We start from the raw sequence: 18,586 nt of genomic DNA on the forward strand, positions 1-18,586 counted from the left end.
CTGGGAGAGGTGGCACTTAGGCAGAGACGTGAGGGGTGACCAGTAGGAATTACCCAGGCAAGTGGGTAGGGAATGGTGTGCTAGAACTTTTATTGAGGAAAATCTATATAAACTCCTAAATTATCCAGCTTGGCTAATTTGTCTAAGTAACTTACAAAATCAACAACAGAGAAAACACTGATAACTGAAAACTGCCGCAGTTTTGGATTTCATGTGTGTCGTGTCTTCTCTTGGAGAAGAGCCTCCCTTTCCACTGTCTGCCACCAGCCCAGGAAGGCCCTCACTGCCTCCTGCCAGAGAATTCCAACAGCCCCTAATCGTCCCCCTTCCGCCATCCCACAGGACAGAGCAGCACAGAGCTCCCTGGGAGCGACCTGCCCACGGCGCTGTCCCCAGAGCAGCGCTGTCCCCAGAGCGAAGGCGCTGTCCCCAGAGCAGCTCCGACGCGCGCTCTGCACTCCGGTCCGCGCACCAATCCAGATCGCTTCCTCAGCCAGTAAAGATTCTGTAGGATCAGGCCTTAAACTACTGACTGGAGAGAATTCAGGTATCCCCTTATGTTAGCAGTTCCTAAGCTGTAGAAGCTGACGAAAACTGTGGAGCTCCCTCCTTCCTCTGGTCGCAGACACTTCAGCGCCCACGGCCAGCGCGCCAGGAACTGCCCTGACCCCGGCGACAGACACAGCCTGTCACCGCGGAGTGCGCTTTCTCAAGGAGCAAAGGCGAATAGAAAATACGTGAACCAATAAATAATTCTAATAATATCCTTAATGATGAATGTTAGGAAGTAAATATAAAAAGGGCATGACGGTTAAGGAGTGACTTTGGACAAGGGGATGAGGGACTAGAGCGACCTCTGAGCTGAGAGCCGGCTGGTAAAGAACCAGCTACGTGAGGATCTGAAGGAAAGTGCCCCAAGCACCCGGAACACAGGCCTGTGGTGCAGAGGCCCTAAGGTACAAATGAAAACGCACAGAAGCAAAACTGACAGTGGATACACACCTGTATGGCCACACTGTCATTAAAATATCACCATTTTCAGCATCGGTGGTTTAATAGACGTTGCCACCCTATCATGCCTCCCAGGAACCCCACAATCTGTGACTCGGCCGTGCAAAGGCAATATATGTAACCTAAACGTTTGTACCACTGTAATATCCTGAAATAAAAACAAACAAACAAACAAATAAAAGGTTGGTGCAATAAAAAAAAAAAAAGTTAATGTTTCTAGGAGGCTGCTTCTCTGAACTATGGCTGGTTTCAAGTTGATTAGCTGGTGTCCATGTCATCATTTGTTAAATATTTCCACAATTACCTCTACACTAAAGCATAGTACACATGAACTTGTCATACGACTTTAGAGATCAACCTGGATGCCCTCAAATCCGTCCTGTAATCTTGACCAAGAATCCTTGCTTTATCTGCTACCATGGCGACAGCATAGTGCTTGTTCATCTCAACAGTGGGAAGCAGATTTCCCGGGTTTGAACTTTGGTCCTGCCACTTATTTAGTGATGGGGCCATCCGCAAGTTGCCTAAAATTTCTGTGCTTCAGTTTCCTATTAAATGAGAACAATGATAATATTTCATAAGATTTTTGTGAGGATCTAATGACACGATGCAGGGAAAGCCCTTGAAAGGCCTTTGGCATATTAGAAATTATTACGGTAGTTAGTAAGCAAATTGTGAGCTCCTGCTAAGCTGTGCCCACCACCCCACTCAGACGCATTCCATTTCCTCACCCTAACTTGCTTTTTTTCTTCCATTTCGATTGGCCAAATTTCCACCGACTGACAAAGCTCAGATAAAATGCCACAATCACCACAAAACTTCTACTGGTTTCAGCTTCCAAAAAAGCCATTTCTGTCTTCCGAACAACTATTAGTACATTGTTTATACCATTAGTCTAATCAATTACTGTCTCAAAAGGAAATTCTGTACATGTGTTTTGTATACTTTGCTGGAATATAAATTCATTAGAGAAGTACTATCCCATAGAAATATAACTAGAGACATAGGTAATTTAAAATATTTCAGTAGCCACATAAAAATATTTTTAAAAAGGTGAAATTAACTTTAATAATATTTTATTTAACCTGATATAACCAAAATATTATAAATTTGCCATGTAACCAATATAAACAAACAATTAATGAGATAGCTTATATATTATTTGTACTGAGTCTTTGAAATCCAGTGTGTATCTTAAATTTACAGCCCAGCTGCATTCAGACTAGCCATATTTCAAATGCTTAATAGTCACAGGTGATAGTGGCGACCATTTGGGACAACACAGCTTTAGGCCATATATTATCCTTTACAGCTCTGTATTTATCATGGCTTAGCATAGAGAGTTCCCTATTTCAGAAGTTCAATTAATATTTGTTAAATTAATTAATTACTGATTTACTTAAAATCAGAACAAAATCTAACCCCATGGAAAACACATTTCTGCTGTTTATAACACAAAAAGTAAAAACGTGGAAAAACAGTTTTAGCTTTATTTAAAAGAAGTTTGATTTTTCTCAAGAGGGGTAAAATAAATTTTCAATTCTATTTCTCATTAAGAATACAGTTTAGATGTACTGAGCCCTGTACCACTGAAAGAAATTGTTACAACAATAAAATGTATATATATTTGTATGTTTACTTTCCTTAAGAAATAATTTAATCCTACTTTCTGATATAAGTAAAAATTTTAGGTAAGAATAATTAACTCATAAAACAAACAGCAGGACCTGATAAAGCTCAGTGAATACATTTTGATGTCATTTTCCTAGTCACCATGATTTTTTTAAGTGCTGTGTTCTGAAATGCATTCAATGTTTTCACAAATGATTTCCCAGTTACTCAGATGTAGTCACAGTAAATGAATGACATTATTTCCATAGTCATTAGCAGTATACTGTGAGGGCCAGATCAATTTGAATTGCTCTTCTTAGAAAGGCTGGTATGAAAAAGGTAAAAATCCTAGCATATAGTCCACCACTCTAAAATTGGACTTACCTACTCTTTACTTATCAACTTTATTCGTGTCTTTTCTTTCAACCTAATGTATCCATATTTCTGAAAAACTGATTGTAGTAGAGAATTATAAAGAATTAACAGAATATGGTAATTAGAAAAGAAAGACGGGACACGATGGCTCACACCTGTAGTCCCAGCTACTCGGGAGGCTGAGGCAGGAGAATCAAGTTGTGGTGAGCTATGATGATGCCACTGTACTCTAGAACCTGGGTGACAGAGAGAGGCCCTGTCTCAAAAAAAAGAAAGAAAGAAAGAAAGAAAGAGTAAAATAACAACTCACCTTTGGCAATTTCAATGGTAATTTGCAAATTGGCAATTCATGGTTTTCATAAAGTATGAGAGATTGATCCAAGTTGGGGGCTATCTTCTCTTTAGGTATTTTATAAACAACAATAGTGCCCTTATAATGAGGGCAGCTATAGTTTCCAAATTCATCCACCTCTTTGATTTGGAGTTTCAGACTGGGTTTTCTTTGCAAATGAAAAATAAGTTTGTAGTCTTTTCCATAATCCTTCCCATTGCCTAAATATAAGTAAAATGCATTTGTTACCATTAAGTAAGACACAACACTTTGAGTTACTTAATTTTTTAAAGTCCAAATAATCATTTTAATTGTTAAATATGATTAAAGCTTTTTTGTATTATTGTCTCTTATCAAAACATAACCTGATAAAGCAGCAATAGGCTGAGACTGTATAGATGACTCAAAAGATTTCTCATCTGAAATTGAGCCAGGTGCTCTCTAAATCTTGCAATCTTTTATTTCTTTTTCTATTCTATTTTGCTGCAACCAGAAACTACTGGAAATATTCGGATTTTATAGTATTTAAAAAATTGTTTTCACCCTTTGAGAATTATCTCTTTTCCGCTAACTATTCATACATTCTAAAGCTTCACTCTTCTGTAACATGTGGCTATTTAAGTGAAAATTAATTAAAATTAAAAATTCAAATCCTCAGTCACTCTAACCACATTTAAAGTGCTCAATAGCTGCGTATGTCTAGTGGCTACCTTACTGAACAGTGTAGATACAAAACATGTCTACAATTGCAAAAACGGACAGTGCTCTTCTAGAACTTCCAAGCATAATGGTTAATAGACTCATGTTACTAAAATTTCTAAGAAAATTTGGTGGATTCTCCTAAAATAATGATATGTAAAAATATTCTCAACTCCTCACTGAAAATACCAGAGCTTTTGTGAATATAACCTTTCACTCGTAGGGGTTTTACCAGGAGAATCAGGATCTTTTACTTTGTTATTTCAACAGTAAAGTGAAAACTACCATGTTTCTTAAAGCATCTATGTCTGTACTACACTTTGTAAAATTTGTAGACAGCTATAATGTAGCAGTTGAAATAATATGTTTTGGATATGAAGATCTAGATTCAAGTCCAGCCTCTACTATTTGTCTACACTATAATAGTCATCCAGTTATTTCACATCTCTGAGCTTCTTAAAGACTTAACTTCCTTATCCTTAAAACAGAAGAAAAGAACTTACCTCCTAGGATCACTCTGGAAATGAAATGAGAAAATATGGATAAAATGACTGCCACAAGCCTGGCACATGGTAAGTGCAGCTGTTCAATAAATATGTATTGTTACTAGATGTTCCTTATAACAATATATTTTCTTCTCCATGATGGGCATTGAATATTTCTCATTGATGACATAGTGCAAATGTAGGAATAAGTGCTTTTGCTTAGAAAAGTCAGGCAAGGGCTAGCAGAAAGGGATAGCAGCAACATGGAAAACCAGAAAAATCCTATGAGAATCCCTGGCTCAGGATATTTCTATATTCTAACCCATTCCCCGTCATTGCTTGTTCGATTTACTACAATTAAACATTAACTGGTCTCCCTGCTTTTGCTTCTACAGTCTATTCTCAACACAGTTGTAGTCTAACTCAGGTCTCTCCTCTGTTGAAAACCCTTCACGATTCCTCATTTCATTTACCATAAAAGGCAAAGTCCTTGCAATGGCCTACAAGGCATGACAAGACCTCATCTCATCTCCTGCAACCTCTCCTGACCCTCTCTGATCCAGCCACCCAGCCTCCGCCTGTTCCTCAAACACACAAGGCACATTTCTGCCTCAATTCACTTGCACTTGTAATCTCTCCACCTGGGACAAACTCCCCTGAGGTCGCATGATGGCTTGCTCTCTCACCTTCTTAGAGGCTGTTTATGTCACCCTCTTAAAAAGGTCTTTCCTGATGACTACTTAAAACTGCAACCATGTCATTCCCTCCAAGACTCCCTTTATCTTTTTTCTGCTTTATAATTCTATAATTCACTTTTCAGCCCATGCTAAACTGTGCATTTTATTGACTTACTTGCTTATTTTCTGTCTCTCCCCACTTGATTATAATATATGTAAGGGCAGGGAATTTTTGTTGAGTAAATAAAAGAATGGTTATTGTAGCATCCTACATATGTATAAAGGAAAATCTCTTCCCTGAGCCAAAGGGCATCTAGGGCAACTTTGAGACACACAGACCTGCATAGGGCATTAATGGATGTTATGGCTGACGCAAGGTGTCAATATATAAAATCTTATAAAAGCACTTCAGAGCACTTTCTGAATTTTATGTGCACCAGTGGCTTGGATGGCATGCAACAGAAAGTCTAGGTGCTGAACTGGCAGCTATAACCTAGAGAATGAAGCGTGGTATAGCTTGTGCCCAGAAGAATACCAAAGATCAATATAAAAACCAAGGGGAGCACCCATATAGCTTACTTCCTCTTAGAAATAGAAATAAAGTCCATGTCCCACGAACCTCCCTCAAAAGAGTCATCATATTTTATGTAAGTGTAGAAGTTTTTTCTTTTTTTTAATTTTTATTTTATTTCAGGATATTATGAGGGTACAAAATTTTGGTTACATTTTGTCTTTGCCTCACCCAAGTGAGGATTAGAGGCATTCACTTCCCCTCTACAATGCTCACCGTGTCCATTAGTTGTGAGTTTACCCCCTCCAACGCCCTAATCCCTGGAGAATATTACTACCGTGTGAGCACCATAGTGTTGATCAATTAATGCCAATTTGATGGTGAGTACATGTGGAGGCTATTCTTCTGATCTTGTGATACCTCACTTTGGATAATGGGCTCAAGCTCAATCCAGGAAAATATAAGAGGTGCTAGATCACCATCGTTTCTTATAATTAAGTAACATTCCATTGTATACATATACCAAATTTTAATAATCCACTCATGAATTGACGGGCACTTGAGTTGTTTCCACAATAGTGGATTGCAATATTGGATTCCTTGCAATAGTGAATTGTGCTGCCACAAACATTCAGGTGCAGACGTCTTTATTATAGAATGTCTTTTGCTCTTTTGGGTAGATGCCTAATAGTGCTGTTGATGGATCAAATGGTATTTCTATTTTTAGCTTTTTGAGGTATCTCCAAATTCTTTTCTACAGAGGTTGCACCAATTTGCAGTCCCACCAGCAGTGTAAGAGTGTTCCTATCTCTCCACATCCTCACCAGCATTTGTTGTTTTGGAATTTTTTGGTAGAGGCCAATCTCACTGGGGTTAGGTGATATCTCATTGTGGTTTTGATTTGCATTTCTCTAATGATTAGAGATGTTGAGCATTTTTTTGTATGTTTGCTGGCCATTGTTTTGTCTTCTTTTGAAAATTTTCTGTTCATTTTCTTTGCCCATTTATTGATGGGGTTGTTTGATTTTTTTCTTGTTGATTTTTTTTTAAATTCTAGATAGATTCCTGTTATCAGTCCTTTATCAGATGTGTAGAGAGCAAATATTTTCTCCCATTCTGTAGGATGTCTATTCACTCTAATGATAGTTTCCTTGGCTGTGGAAAAGCTTTTTGATTTGAAAGATCCCATTTATTTATTTTTGTTGCTGCGTTGATTGCTTTGGAGGTCTTCTTCAAAAATTCTTTGCCTAGGCCAATATCTGAAAGGGTCTTCCCAACATCTTGTTCTAGAATTCTTAAGGTTTCATGCCTTAGGTTTAAGTCTGTTATCCGTCTTGAACTGATTTTTGTAAGAGGTGAGAGGTGGAGATCCAGTTTCATTCTTCTGCATGTAGCTAGTTTTCCCAGCACCATTTATTGAAAAGAGATTCTTTGCCCCAGTGTATAATTTTGTCTCCTTTTTCAAAGCTTAGATTACCATGTGTGGATGGTTTCATCTCTGGATTCTCAGTCCTGTTCCAAAGGTCTATGTCTCTGCTTTTGTGCCAGTACCATGCTGTTTTATTCACTATAGCCTTGTAGTATAGCTTGAAGTCTGGTAAACTGATACCTCCCAGTTTGTTCTTTTTACTTAAGATTGCTTTGGCTATTGAGGTCTTCTCTGGTTCCGCACAGAGCGTAGAATAATTTTTTCTAGATCTGTAAAGAATGATGATGGCAAAAATAATTCTATGCTTTGTATGGAACCAGAGAAGACCTCGTATAGCCAAAGCAATATCTTATGTAAGTGAATAGGGAAATTTTGGCATTTTTCAAAGAGCAGTTGCCTACATTCATTAGTTAAAGTTTTTAATATTTTAGTCACACTTAGTACTATAATGTTAAGTTCTTAAGTTGCCTTTGTTTCTTCCAACAAATAATCACTGAGCTCCTTCTAGCTGCCAGACATGGTCCTTGGTACTGAGAATTGAATGGTGCTTCCCAACAGGACAGTCCCATTGCATGTGGTACAGTAGGAGAGAACTGGGGGTGAGGGTAGGGAGTGGGGAGGGGGAGGAGAACCCTGCAGGCAGAGAATCTCTGTGATAGTCACAGAGACTACCCCAGGCCCTGATGGAAGGGTGAGGCATCAATTCTATGCTGCGGGTCTTATTCCTCTTGGGCAGAGAAAAACCCAGTAAAGCTCCAGGTCTGAGCATGGTCCCTAGGAAAAGCAAAGCCTGCAGGACCTGGGCATCCTGCCTGACTCATTTTCCTAGAGTGAAGATGAGCTCTCCTCCATCCCATATGCGGGGAATTGCACACATGCCGGCTGTCTTTGGGCACTCTTATTTTACATACGTTCCCCAGTCTCCATTGCAGGCAGCAGTGCACTCAGTCCCCCTGCCTATGAGAAGAACAGGAACTCACTCCTGATTAGGGAGTAAGTAAACACAGCTGCTGTCCCCAGTATTGCAGGAAAAGCATTTGCATCATTAGTTTGGGTGGGACACTTCTGGTTTTCTACTATCTCTCAACAGAGAGATTTCCCCAGGGTGGACACTGTGGTTTCTGCTCCGGAAACTAAGTAGAAAGGGATCTCTTCCACCCTTCCTTCCTCTTCCTCCTCTTGCTCCTCCTCCCCTTCTCTGACCTCCTTGTTGCTCACTCACTAAATCCTGTGAGCTGACTCAGCTGGCTGAGACCCTGCATCTGACAGTGAGAGCGGAACAGACTTCAAACTGAGATACTTGGGTCTCACTTATGCCTGAGATACCAGAAAAAGGGCAGCATCAGCTTCAAGCCTCATCATTTTTTGAATCAAGAACAAGCCAACGGTGCTTGGAGCCATTTCCTGAATCAGAGAAAATAGATATCATTCAGCTCAATAGAATATAGATTAATTTATTATACAAATAGAGAGTATCAGCTCAAGTCAAGTGCTCCCAGGCCAGAAATCCCCATTTAACCCATCCTTTAATTCTCTCCCACAAGCCACCTTCACACACATCTGCAGAAAGGAGTTAGGAAGAAAAGGGGCTGACCTAATAAAAAAGAAATTGCTGTAATAGCAACTCCCCAAAGGCCTTTTGCTCTCTTTTCCCACACAGCTGTTTTCTCTCCATGCTTTTCTTTTTCTTCATTTCTTTCTCTTCATCTCCCTCCTTTTATCTCTTCTGTCTCAGCCATTCCCTCTCTTCTCCCACCTCTCCTACTGCCTCTCATACTCATCACCCTTTAAAATCAAGGAAATTCCTCAACATTGTCACGTGTCCAGTCATTTACCACACAGCTATGCAGAGCCTTTGTGTGCCAGGTCCTACGTGAGGCTTGGAGGAGCTGTAACAAGACAGCCACGCCATTGCCCTCATGAAGCTTTCATTCCAGTAGAGAATATATATAACCACATGAACCAAAAGCAAATAAATAAAATAATTTCAAATTGTGATAAGATTTATAATGGAAACAAAAATAACACTAAATACATATGGTGATGAGAGGAAAGCCGGTATGTCATCTAGATCAATTGTTATTAACCTCTTTTGACACCGACCCCTTTGGAGTCTGGTGAAAACTGTCAATTGCTTCTGAGAGTAGTCTTTTAAATACATAAAATAAAATCCATGGAATTGCAAATAAGGCAATTATACTAGAATATAGCTCTATCCACGAATTTCTTGAGAGTCCACTGGCCCCAGGTTACATTCATTGTAGGACATCCTAAAGACTTTTGATACTATCTTAGGCAGAGTAGGAGGTACTAATAACGTTTTAATCAGAAGAGTAATGTAGTATGATTTGTGTTTTAAAGAGAGTACTCTTGTTGCTGGATGGAAATGGATTTCATAGGGCTAAGAGTGGAAGCAGGGGAGCACTTAGAAGGTGACTGCACTGTTGTAGGAACAAGGTGATCCTGGCTTAGACCTGGGTAGTAACAGCGGAGAAGGCTGTTTCTATAAAGAGTCACTTAGAACATACCCATAAAGGAACACGCATCCCTAAGTAGAGAAGAAAGGGACTGGGAAGGAAGAAGTAAATAAAGCTTTTTCTCTTCCTTCTTCCTGAAGGTTCCCCTCAATCCTCTGAAGGTTTCCTTAGTAACACAAGTTAAGTGAACTCCTTCTGAAGTTTGTGGCTTATAGCCCATAAAATATATAAAAAGATTTCTTCATACTTACTTGAGGCAAATATATTTCCAGTAAACCGTAAAAGAAGTTGTTCTCCCTCTCTTACTTGGAAATGCCGAGATGGCTCTGGGGGGCCCCCACACCCTTCCGCGCGCAAGTTCTTAAGCGCCTGGTGCACGTCTTTGGAAGGCGCTACTGAAATAGCTACTCTGTGTGGATTGTCCTTCTGGTGAGACAGCACTAGGCAGGCGGTGGTGCTGAGCATGGCCTCCTCTAAAGATTTCACAAAAGTAACCAAATGGCTGTTGTCCACAGCAGAAGACAGATGAAACACAATCAACCTGCATGGAAAAGAGGAGGCGAAATGACAGAAAAATACAGGCTTAAAAACATCACTGATATCTAATAACATCCAAGAAAAATGTCATTATCATATAAACTTTCTTTAAAATCAAGTATTCTGATGACCAACAGGTTAGATTTACAAATGACCTTCGTGAAGCTCTTGACAGTCAGTAAACCAGCTCAAATCGGACTAAATTCTAAAACACATTCTTTGAAAAATCCATACAGTCTCAGCTCAGCTCTAAATATGGCAACATATTTTAAGTCTTAATTAGCATTACCAAAGAGTATTATTTCAAAATATAGAAGAGAAAGATGATCAAGATAATGCATTTACTCCCACTAGGATGCGGAATGTATAGCACAATTAAGTGGGGATTGAAATACTCATCTCTGCATCCCCCATTCATAGCTGAAGTACTAAACCCTAGTACCTCAGAATGTGATTCTATTTGAAGATAGGGTCTTTACAGAGGTAGTCAAGTTAAGGTGAGGTCATTAGGGAGATCCCTAAAGCAATTTGACTGGTGTCATAAAAAGGGAAAATTTCAGCATGAAGAAATGCATACATGGAGAACACCATGTGACCACCATCCATAGGCCAAGCATGGGGGCCGGGAGAGATCCTTCCCCCGCAGTCCTCAGAAGGAACACACCCTGCTGACACACCTTGATTTTGGATTGCTGGCCTCCAGAACTGTGAAACAATAAATTTCTGTTATTTAAGACAACCAGTTTATGGTACTTTGTTACAGCAAACCAACGCAGACAAGTGCTTTTGAAAAACACTCATAACTTAAATTTATTTTTACAGCTTTCTTCTAACTCCAAAAAAGTTTTAAAATAGCACCTTCATTTCTGAAATTCCATAGAGATAGTAATTAACTGTTCATAGTATGCTTATCTCGGGCTAGGCCACCTATTCCCCAATTGTTCTGCAGAGAACCGGCCCACAGCAGCCTCCCGGTCCAGAGCAGCCCCCCACACCGACGAAGCAGGGCTGACCCTGTGGGGTGGAGAACCAGCCTCCTTGCTGCGCACACTTTGCGGAAACCATGGTTTTCACAACTTCCTCCCTTGCCCTGCAGGGTTCACCTGAGCGCCCTCCCCTAAATCACTTGCTTCTCATCTCAGACTCTGCTTTTTCAGATACTTCGAGACAAGCACAGATGTAAGACCTCCCATTGTGAAATTAGCACTACCTTTAGACATTACCCTCTCTTTTTGAGTGGCTACTCCTCAAGAAACTTAAATCTGTCTAAAACTCTTCTCATAAAAAAATGGGAAGTCTAAAAAACATGGAAATGAGAAAGTAAAATGAGGGCACCGAAATAACAAATTCAGTTTATATATACATAGTTATGAGCTAAGCATAACATGAACGGTTAATTACTATCTCCATGGAATTTCAGAAATGAAGGTGCTATTTTAAAACTGTTTTGGAGTTGGAAAAACCTGTTAAAATAAGTCTAAGTTCTGAGTGGTTTCCAAGAGCACTTGTTAAACTGTCAGGAATGAAAGTACAGATAGCATATTCATGTCAATTCTGGCTTGCATTTTAAGCATACCCTAAAGAACGGTTCATATTCCTATTTGAGGAATAAAAATTTAATCCTATGACTCCATTTTTGTAAACATCAGTTATGGACCATCACGAGGGAATATAATCAACTTTGTTTGCTATTGTATTACCTCTCTAAATGTTCACGCAATTCAAATGATATCAAGCCATTCTGTACGGTTCTCACCACAACATCATCAAGCGCAAACCAACCACTGTCTCGGCTTCTGAATCCCAGTACTTTCAAAGACTCACAGGCATTTTTCCCAGATTTTCTTATGGACGTGCTTTTTGCCCTATATAATGGTAACAGAAGAGAAATTGGTAAAATTCACATGGCATAATTCATATTTAATTGCATTCATTCTTTCATTAAGTGAATAATCCAATAACAATTCATTGCGTAAAATGTATACTAGGTGCCAGTCTTTGCTTTGCACCAGGAATATAAAGATTATAAATATACGGCCCTTGCGCTACAGAAGCACACAGTGTCCCAGCATTATCTGATTGTGGCACAGGGTGATCTGGTGGCAATTCAAGGGCTGCACAGGTGGTTGAGGAGCAGCAGCAGTGAGGGGCTCAGGGAAGCCGGCAACACGAACACGCTGGTATTTAAAACGAGCTTTGGAGAACGAGAAGCACCTTACTGCTGACAGAGAGGTTTAAGGGAACACCCCAAAACATTAATAAAGTCGCTGATACAAACTCAGATGCTTCGGGGTAAGAAAGCATGGTCGTATATCGTAATAGGTAAGACGACAGACTCTAGACCAAAGCTGCCCAGTTTCAAATCCTGGGTAGCTCTGCCTCTTATTAACTGCATGACCATAGGTCAGTGATCTGATTTCTCTGAATCTCAGTTTTCTTATCTATAATATGAGAACAGTAATAGTACCTACATAAGTTAATGTAGTACCTACATCACTAATAGTTGCCAAATTATAAAATGATTTAATATTTATAAAGCACTTACAATTGTAGTGAGTATAAATAGTATTAATTTTCCCATTATAATTCCTACTGCAGACATAGCCAATTAGCTTTCTTGTACAATTATCCTTCTTACATAACCTGTCCCACACAAAGACCCCGTTGGCTGTATACACCATGTGATACTTTTCCCCAAGCAGAGCCGATTTCACTAACCAGTTTCTAACAGCTAGCCAATTTAATTCTCTTTCTTCGGAATTTGACTAAGAGTCTCAGAGACTGTAACTTATCACTGTCCTTTTGTTACAGTATAATGAACTATAAAAATGAATGAACTGAAAGATTATTCAGAAAGAAAAAATAGATGCTAAGAAAGAGAAGGAGAAAAATCAAGATGAAAGAATCCATATAGTCCTAGAGATGGAGAAAGCAGAGATTAACTATCGCAGCCCTGCAATAAACTCTTTTCTTGAATTCATTTAAGTGGGTATCTGTTGCTCACGACTAAAGTAAGAAAAGTCCTTGACCATGAATGTCTTAAAGAAAATAATGCCTGGCCTAATGAGACTGCAATCTACAAGCGGACAGAACTGTTCTAGCCAGGTGCCAAGAATAAAGATCCAAGTGTGAATTTCATATCTTTATTTGCAAAGTGTTTAAGCCAGAGTTACAGGCTTAAAACCACCTTACTTTTTCATAGGTTGAGCTGTCCTGTGACCCACAGACTAGGCATTGAACTAGACTTAAAACGTCTGCTATAAAACTTTTTAGTATGCATTGCTTACTTCAGTGTGTTACCCAGATTAAAATCAGGAGCATAGGGTGAAAAAGAACATTTAGTTTTTGGCTGTTGGATTATAACTACAGATATGGTAAATTTTGCAACCCTTGGAAGTTAATAATTTATTCACACAGGAAGATATACTGAATCCAGAACATTGGTCATCTACTAGATACTGACTTAATTGTAGTGTCAACTTTTTTTTCTAATTCACCTTTTTCTGATAACACCCTAAATTTTCTGTGGGGACCTCCAGGCTCCCACAGTAGGAGCCATCCCTGCTCCCAAGGCCATGTGGGCATACAAGCTAAGGCAAAGAGTGCATCTGGCATTCATTAATGCTGTTCACCAAAAAACTCAATTTCCATTCAGTCTGAGTACAAGCTAGGGCTGTACTTTCTGTTTCCTATGGTTGAATGGGGTCATGTGACTAGTTTTGGTTAGTGAATTGAAAATGAAAGAAATATGTCTCACTTTGAGTCTGAGGATTTAATTACTCATGTGGGTCTACAAATGTCTTTCTTCTGCCATCTTGACAACAACCAGACAGTGGCTGCTCTGTCAGCCTAAGTCCTGGAGTGAGGATGACCAAAAAGCAACCCACCTTCGATGGCCACACAGTGTGTGTGAGATACAAAGACTGTCATTACCAACCCTTGGGATTTTGGAGTTTTGCTATCTGCCACAATCTAGGCTAATGTGCACTACATAATATATCTTCCTTCTGGTTCCAGCAATCTATTCAGTGATGTGCTTGTGACAGATTTGGAGTAAAAATCAAGCCCTGGTTTTTGTGCATATTCAAGGGAAAAACAGGCTTCCTCTTTTCCGCCGAACTTGGAGCAATGAAGATGTAGCCATATCAATTGCTTAAGGGACAAGCATGTCAGAGAATGGAACTGGCACAGAAGAAGGCAGATAGAGAAGAAGAGAGACTAGGTTCTTCCTGGTTCAAGAAAAAGTAGAAAGATAAATATATCTCCAGATTTTAATTTACACATATGAGAGAATTCCTTTATTGCTTAAACACATGAGATTTGCTTTTCTGTCACTTAACTCAAAGAGTCCTTAATGACATAAAGATCAGTCTTAGACTTAAATATGATAATAGACACAATCCGTGTTCAAATTACATAATCTGATGGTATAACAACTCTGCAACTAAACTATTCCCTTTATATGTGCTATTAGCAAAGTCTGACAGCTAATATTGTCTGGCAGTGAATAACACTTGATCAGACTACACAAAAGACAACATTTTGATATAGTGATAGTTCCATAAAATATAGTAAACCTTTATTCTAAAAATTTGTTTATTTAAAAATGATCAAATTGTGCTTAGAACTCACTCAGACAGTACTAAACTCTCTGAGGATACTGATTAAAATGTGCGTGCTATTTTATATGTAGAATAAACAGTATATGATGCACAATTTGACAAGTAATCATATAGTCAAAATTCTTATATCATATTTTACTTTCAGAATACTTCGTTTGTGATATACATAATGCATAGGTATTTAAATGTGAGTGTCATTAATGTTTTAGGATTAACTTTTTCTTAGAAAACTATAATTTAGTCATTAAAGTACTGATTTTAAATGATATGCTGCACTCAAAAAATTAAGGTTTTTCCCATTTTAAATTATGTATATTGATTGTAGGACTATTTTAAAACAGAAAAGTATATGGAAGAAGAAAGTACACATAATCACATTGACTAGAGCCAAATACTATAATATACTGATGAATTTCTGCTAGTCTTTTTTTTATATGTAGATTTTTATTTGGTCTGTAAAATGGTGACCATATACCATGTCAAATTGCACCCCTAATTTTAACATTCATAACCAACGTAATCACTTTTGGATATCAATTCAAATGACTTGAGTTCCTATCACACTAGTGAGGGAAAAATTCTCTCCTAATTCAACCACCCTTTCTGACTACAGGCTCACGAACCCTCAGAGCTTCACCCAGTTTAAGGTGTCATTACTTCCGGTGACAATCAGTGCGCAGAGGGAAAAAACTACATAATCTAAGCAGCCCCCAGTCTCCGCAGGGTTCCCAGTCTCCGCGCAGGGTTCCCATTCTCTCGCTTTGACGCTTTCGCGGCCTCACTGCTGTTGGGACAGAGGCTCCCTCGTGATCCGCGGCCCTGCTGCTCCGGGTGCATTTGTCTGCACACGCCACTGTCCCAGCAGTAGCTTTGCTCGGTGTAAAGCGAAAGAACAAGGAAGCTCTGATGTATAGTGTTACGCTATACATGATTCAGTTATTTCAGCCCGAGCTTGAGGTCCCAATGACACTGCGCCTTGGTGGACCCATTTACCCAGCCTCCCCACACGCACACACAGTCATTTTTCCAAAGAAACGTCCGCAGTGCTGGGACTGCCTTGCATTTTGTCCAGAGCCGGCCTCATTGGTGAGCCTGGGCCATCCATTCAGATTCCCTTCTCCTTTATGCTATTTTTTTATAGTAGATTTAAGAATATCCACCTTAACCCAATAGAAATGTTTCAATAATGTTGAGCCTCAGGGGGGAAAAAAAGGAGCGAGGACTTCAATCTCTTTCCTCCCAGTAAGCTGCTTCCGCTCTGCAGACCTACCTGTCCGCCCCCAGAGACACTGAGTTCCATATACCAAGGAGTACATGGATAAGGTACATGTATTGGTTAAGAGTCTATGGGGTACAAGTAACAGAAAACCAAATCCATTTTACTTAATTATAAAATGAATCAATTGTTATTAATATAATACTTTGTTAACGGAGAAAATACACAAATGAGAATCTCAGATAAAAACTATATCTGGAATTCAAACATTATCTTTAATTATTTTTTCTCTTCTCTACATCATTCTTTTTTATCTCTATTGCAATTGAAAATTTTCCCTAAACAGCTGAAACATGATCATTGACAACTTCTGAGTTTTATATCCTAAAAAATGAAATACCCAAGAAATTGACCTTGTTATTATTAAGTCCAAGATTTCCTGTGTCCAAAATTCTAGATATTAGGAAATTATGATCAGCCCATTTTGGGTCAAGTGTTTAATTATACGTAGGGACACTGGTGAACGTGAAAGTCCCTGTTAGATCTACATGGATAGAAAGGGCAATCTGCAGAAATTGTAGTACAATTCCCAAAAAATAAGGTGCGGGGTAGGAAAGAAATAGATGTGCACTCCATCTATTGTGTCTTCTCAAGTCTAACAGAGCCTTGCTACGTCATTCCCAGACGAATGCCTCCATGCCAACAAAGGACATTCAGAAGATTTTTTCAAGATAAAAAAAATTCTGCTCCAAGGGACCTCAATATTTTCTCTCCACAAGTGGAAACAGACAGTATTGGGAACTTTTCAGGGGTAGTTTCTTTTTGATTAAAAAAATTAAATTATTTTTTATCTGGCATTCCAATTCACAGGGAACTTTATATCCTTAAGCATAATAATATAGATATGAATTTAGAACATTTCTAGTATGCTAGCTTCAAGCTTAGCAAATGAGAAAAAAATCTCATTTGCTCAGTAAGCATTTGCTTCAATGTTTCACTGCAACCATTTCACTCTATTAAATGAGATTTGCTTGTGTTGACAATACAGTGCTGACTGGAAAATACAGCATGTGTGATTTTACTATCTATAAAATTACCATTTCTTTCTTAGGTTGACTCTGGAAGATATTATAAATTTAATACGCAAACATATTTCTTTCTTAGGTTGAATCTCGAAAATATTATAAATTTAATACACAAAGCACAGAATTATAAATAACAAATTGTGCATAAATAATTTGAGGCCCTTCTGTCCCTAATGCAAAACAACTAGATCATGGTAAACATGCTTGTTGATACATATTTTTTTTAGCTTGCATAAATAGGGGAAATTTTTAAAGAATTTCCCAAACTCCTCTCCAAAATAATGTGTGGTCAGGGTTGCAGCTGACAGGGCAATCAGACAGGAATGATGGGATTACTAAGAGACAAAGGCCCTTCCAGTGATTTAGATGCAGGAGTGTGAAACTGTAGGCAATAATCAAGTCAGCAGAACGTGAAGCTGCCGATCCTTGGGATCACCACCATATGGGGAAGGTGAGCTTGAGCGCGTAAGCAAGGCTCTCATGGAGACTCACGTAGTCCCAGGGAAGTAGCAGCTGGTTCTCAGCAGAAGCAAAAACAAATGCCACCTTGAGGAAAGCAGTTCTATTTTACACCTGAAGAAATTCCACATATGCATGCTCACAAACGGAAGTTCCCAAATTAGGAGGTAAACACCATCGATGACAGCCAACAGAAGCAATAGGCAACGGATACAAACACTCCAAAGACTGCAGATATTGGAATTAGTAGATACAGGATGAAAACAACTATATATGAAAGGTTTAATAAAATGAAAGACAGTATCACAAAAAATAAGCAGGCAGCAAGAGACTATCAAGAATAATTAGGCTTACACTTTGTATGGAATCAAAGAAGACCCCGTATAGCAAAAGCAATTTTAAGCAACAAAAACAAAATGGGAGGTATTAATTTGCCAGACCTCAAACAATACTACAAGGCCGTGGTTCTTAAAACAGCCTGGTATTGGCACAAGTGCAGGGACACAGACCAGTGGAACACAACAGAAAATCCAAATATAGAACCATCCTCATATAGTCACCTAATTTTTGACAAAGCGGGAAAGAATATACTCTGGGGACAAGAATCCCTATTCAACAAATGGTGCTGGGAGAATTGGTTAGCCACTTGTAGAAGACTGAAACAGGACCCACAGCTTTCACCTCTCACAAAAATCAAATCACGGTGGATAACAGACTTAAACCTTAGGCGTGATACCATCAGAATTCTAGAAGAAAATGTAGGAAAGACTCTTACAGACATTGGCCTAGGCAAAGAATTTATGAAGAAGACCCCCAAGGCAATCACAGCAGCAACAAAAATAAATGAATGGGACATGATTAAATTAAAAAGCTTCTGCACAGCCAAAGAAACAGTCCAGAGAATAAACAGACCACCTACAGAATGGGAAAAAATTTTTGCATACTACACATCAGATAAAGGACTGATAACAAGAATCTATTTAGAACTCAGGAAAATCAGCAAGAAAAAATCAAGCAACCCTATCAAAAAGTGGGCAAAGGACATGAATAGAAATTTTTCA

General features: G+C 38.9%; 1 protein-coding gene across 1 annotated transcript in view; it reads right to left on the reverse strand.

Moving 5' to 3' along the window:
* The window catches only part of DTHD1 (death domain containing 1), a 60,540-nt gene that overhangs the window by 22,082 nt on the left and 19,872 nt on the right, over positions 1 to 18,586 (reverse strand). The window contains exons 6-8 of the mRNA XM_069494944.1: positions 11,844 to 12,008; positions 9,858 to 10,147; positions 3,308 to 3,549 (exon numbers count right to left, since the gene is read on the reverse strand). Coding sequence (XP_069351045.1) covers positions 3,308 to 3,549; positions 9,858 to 10,147; positions 11,844 to 12,008 — 697 coding nt within the window. The remainder of the gene's footprint in view (positions 1 to 3,307; positions 3,550 to 9,857; positions 10,148 to 11,843; positions 12,009 to 18,586) is intronic.

This window comes from Eulemur rufifrons, chromosome 19 (genome assembly GCF_041146395.1).
Source record: "Eulemur rufifrons isolate Redbay chromosome 19, OSU_ERuf_1, whole genome shotgun sequence".
Classification (NCBI taxonomy): Eukaryota; Metazoa; Chordata; class Mammalia; order Primates; family Lemuridae; genus Eulemur; species Eulemur rufifrons.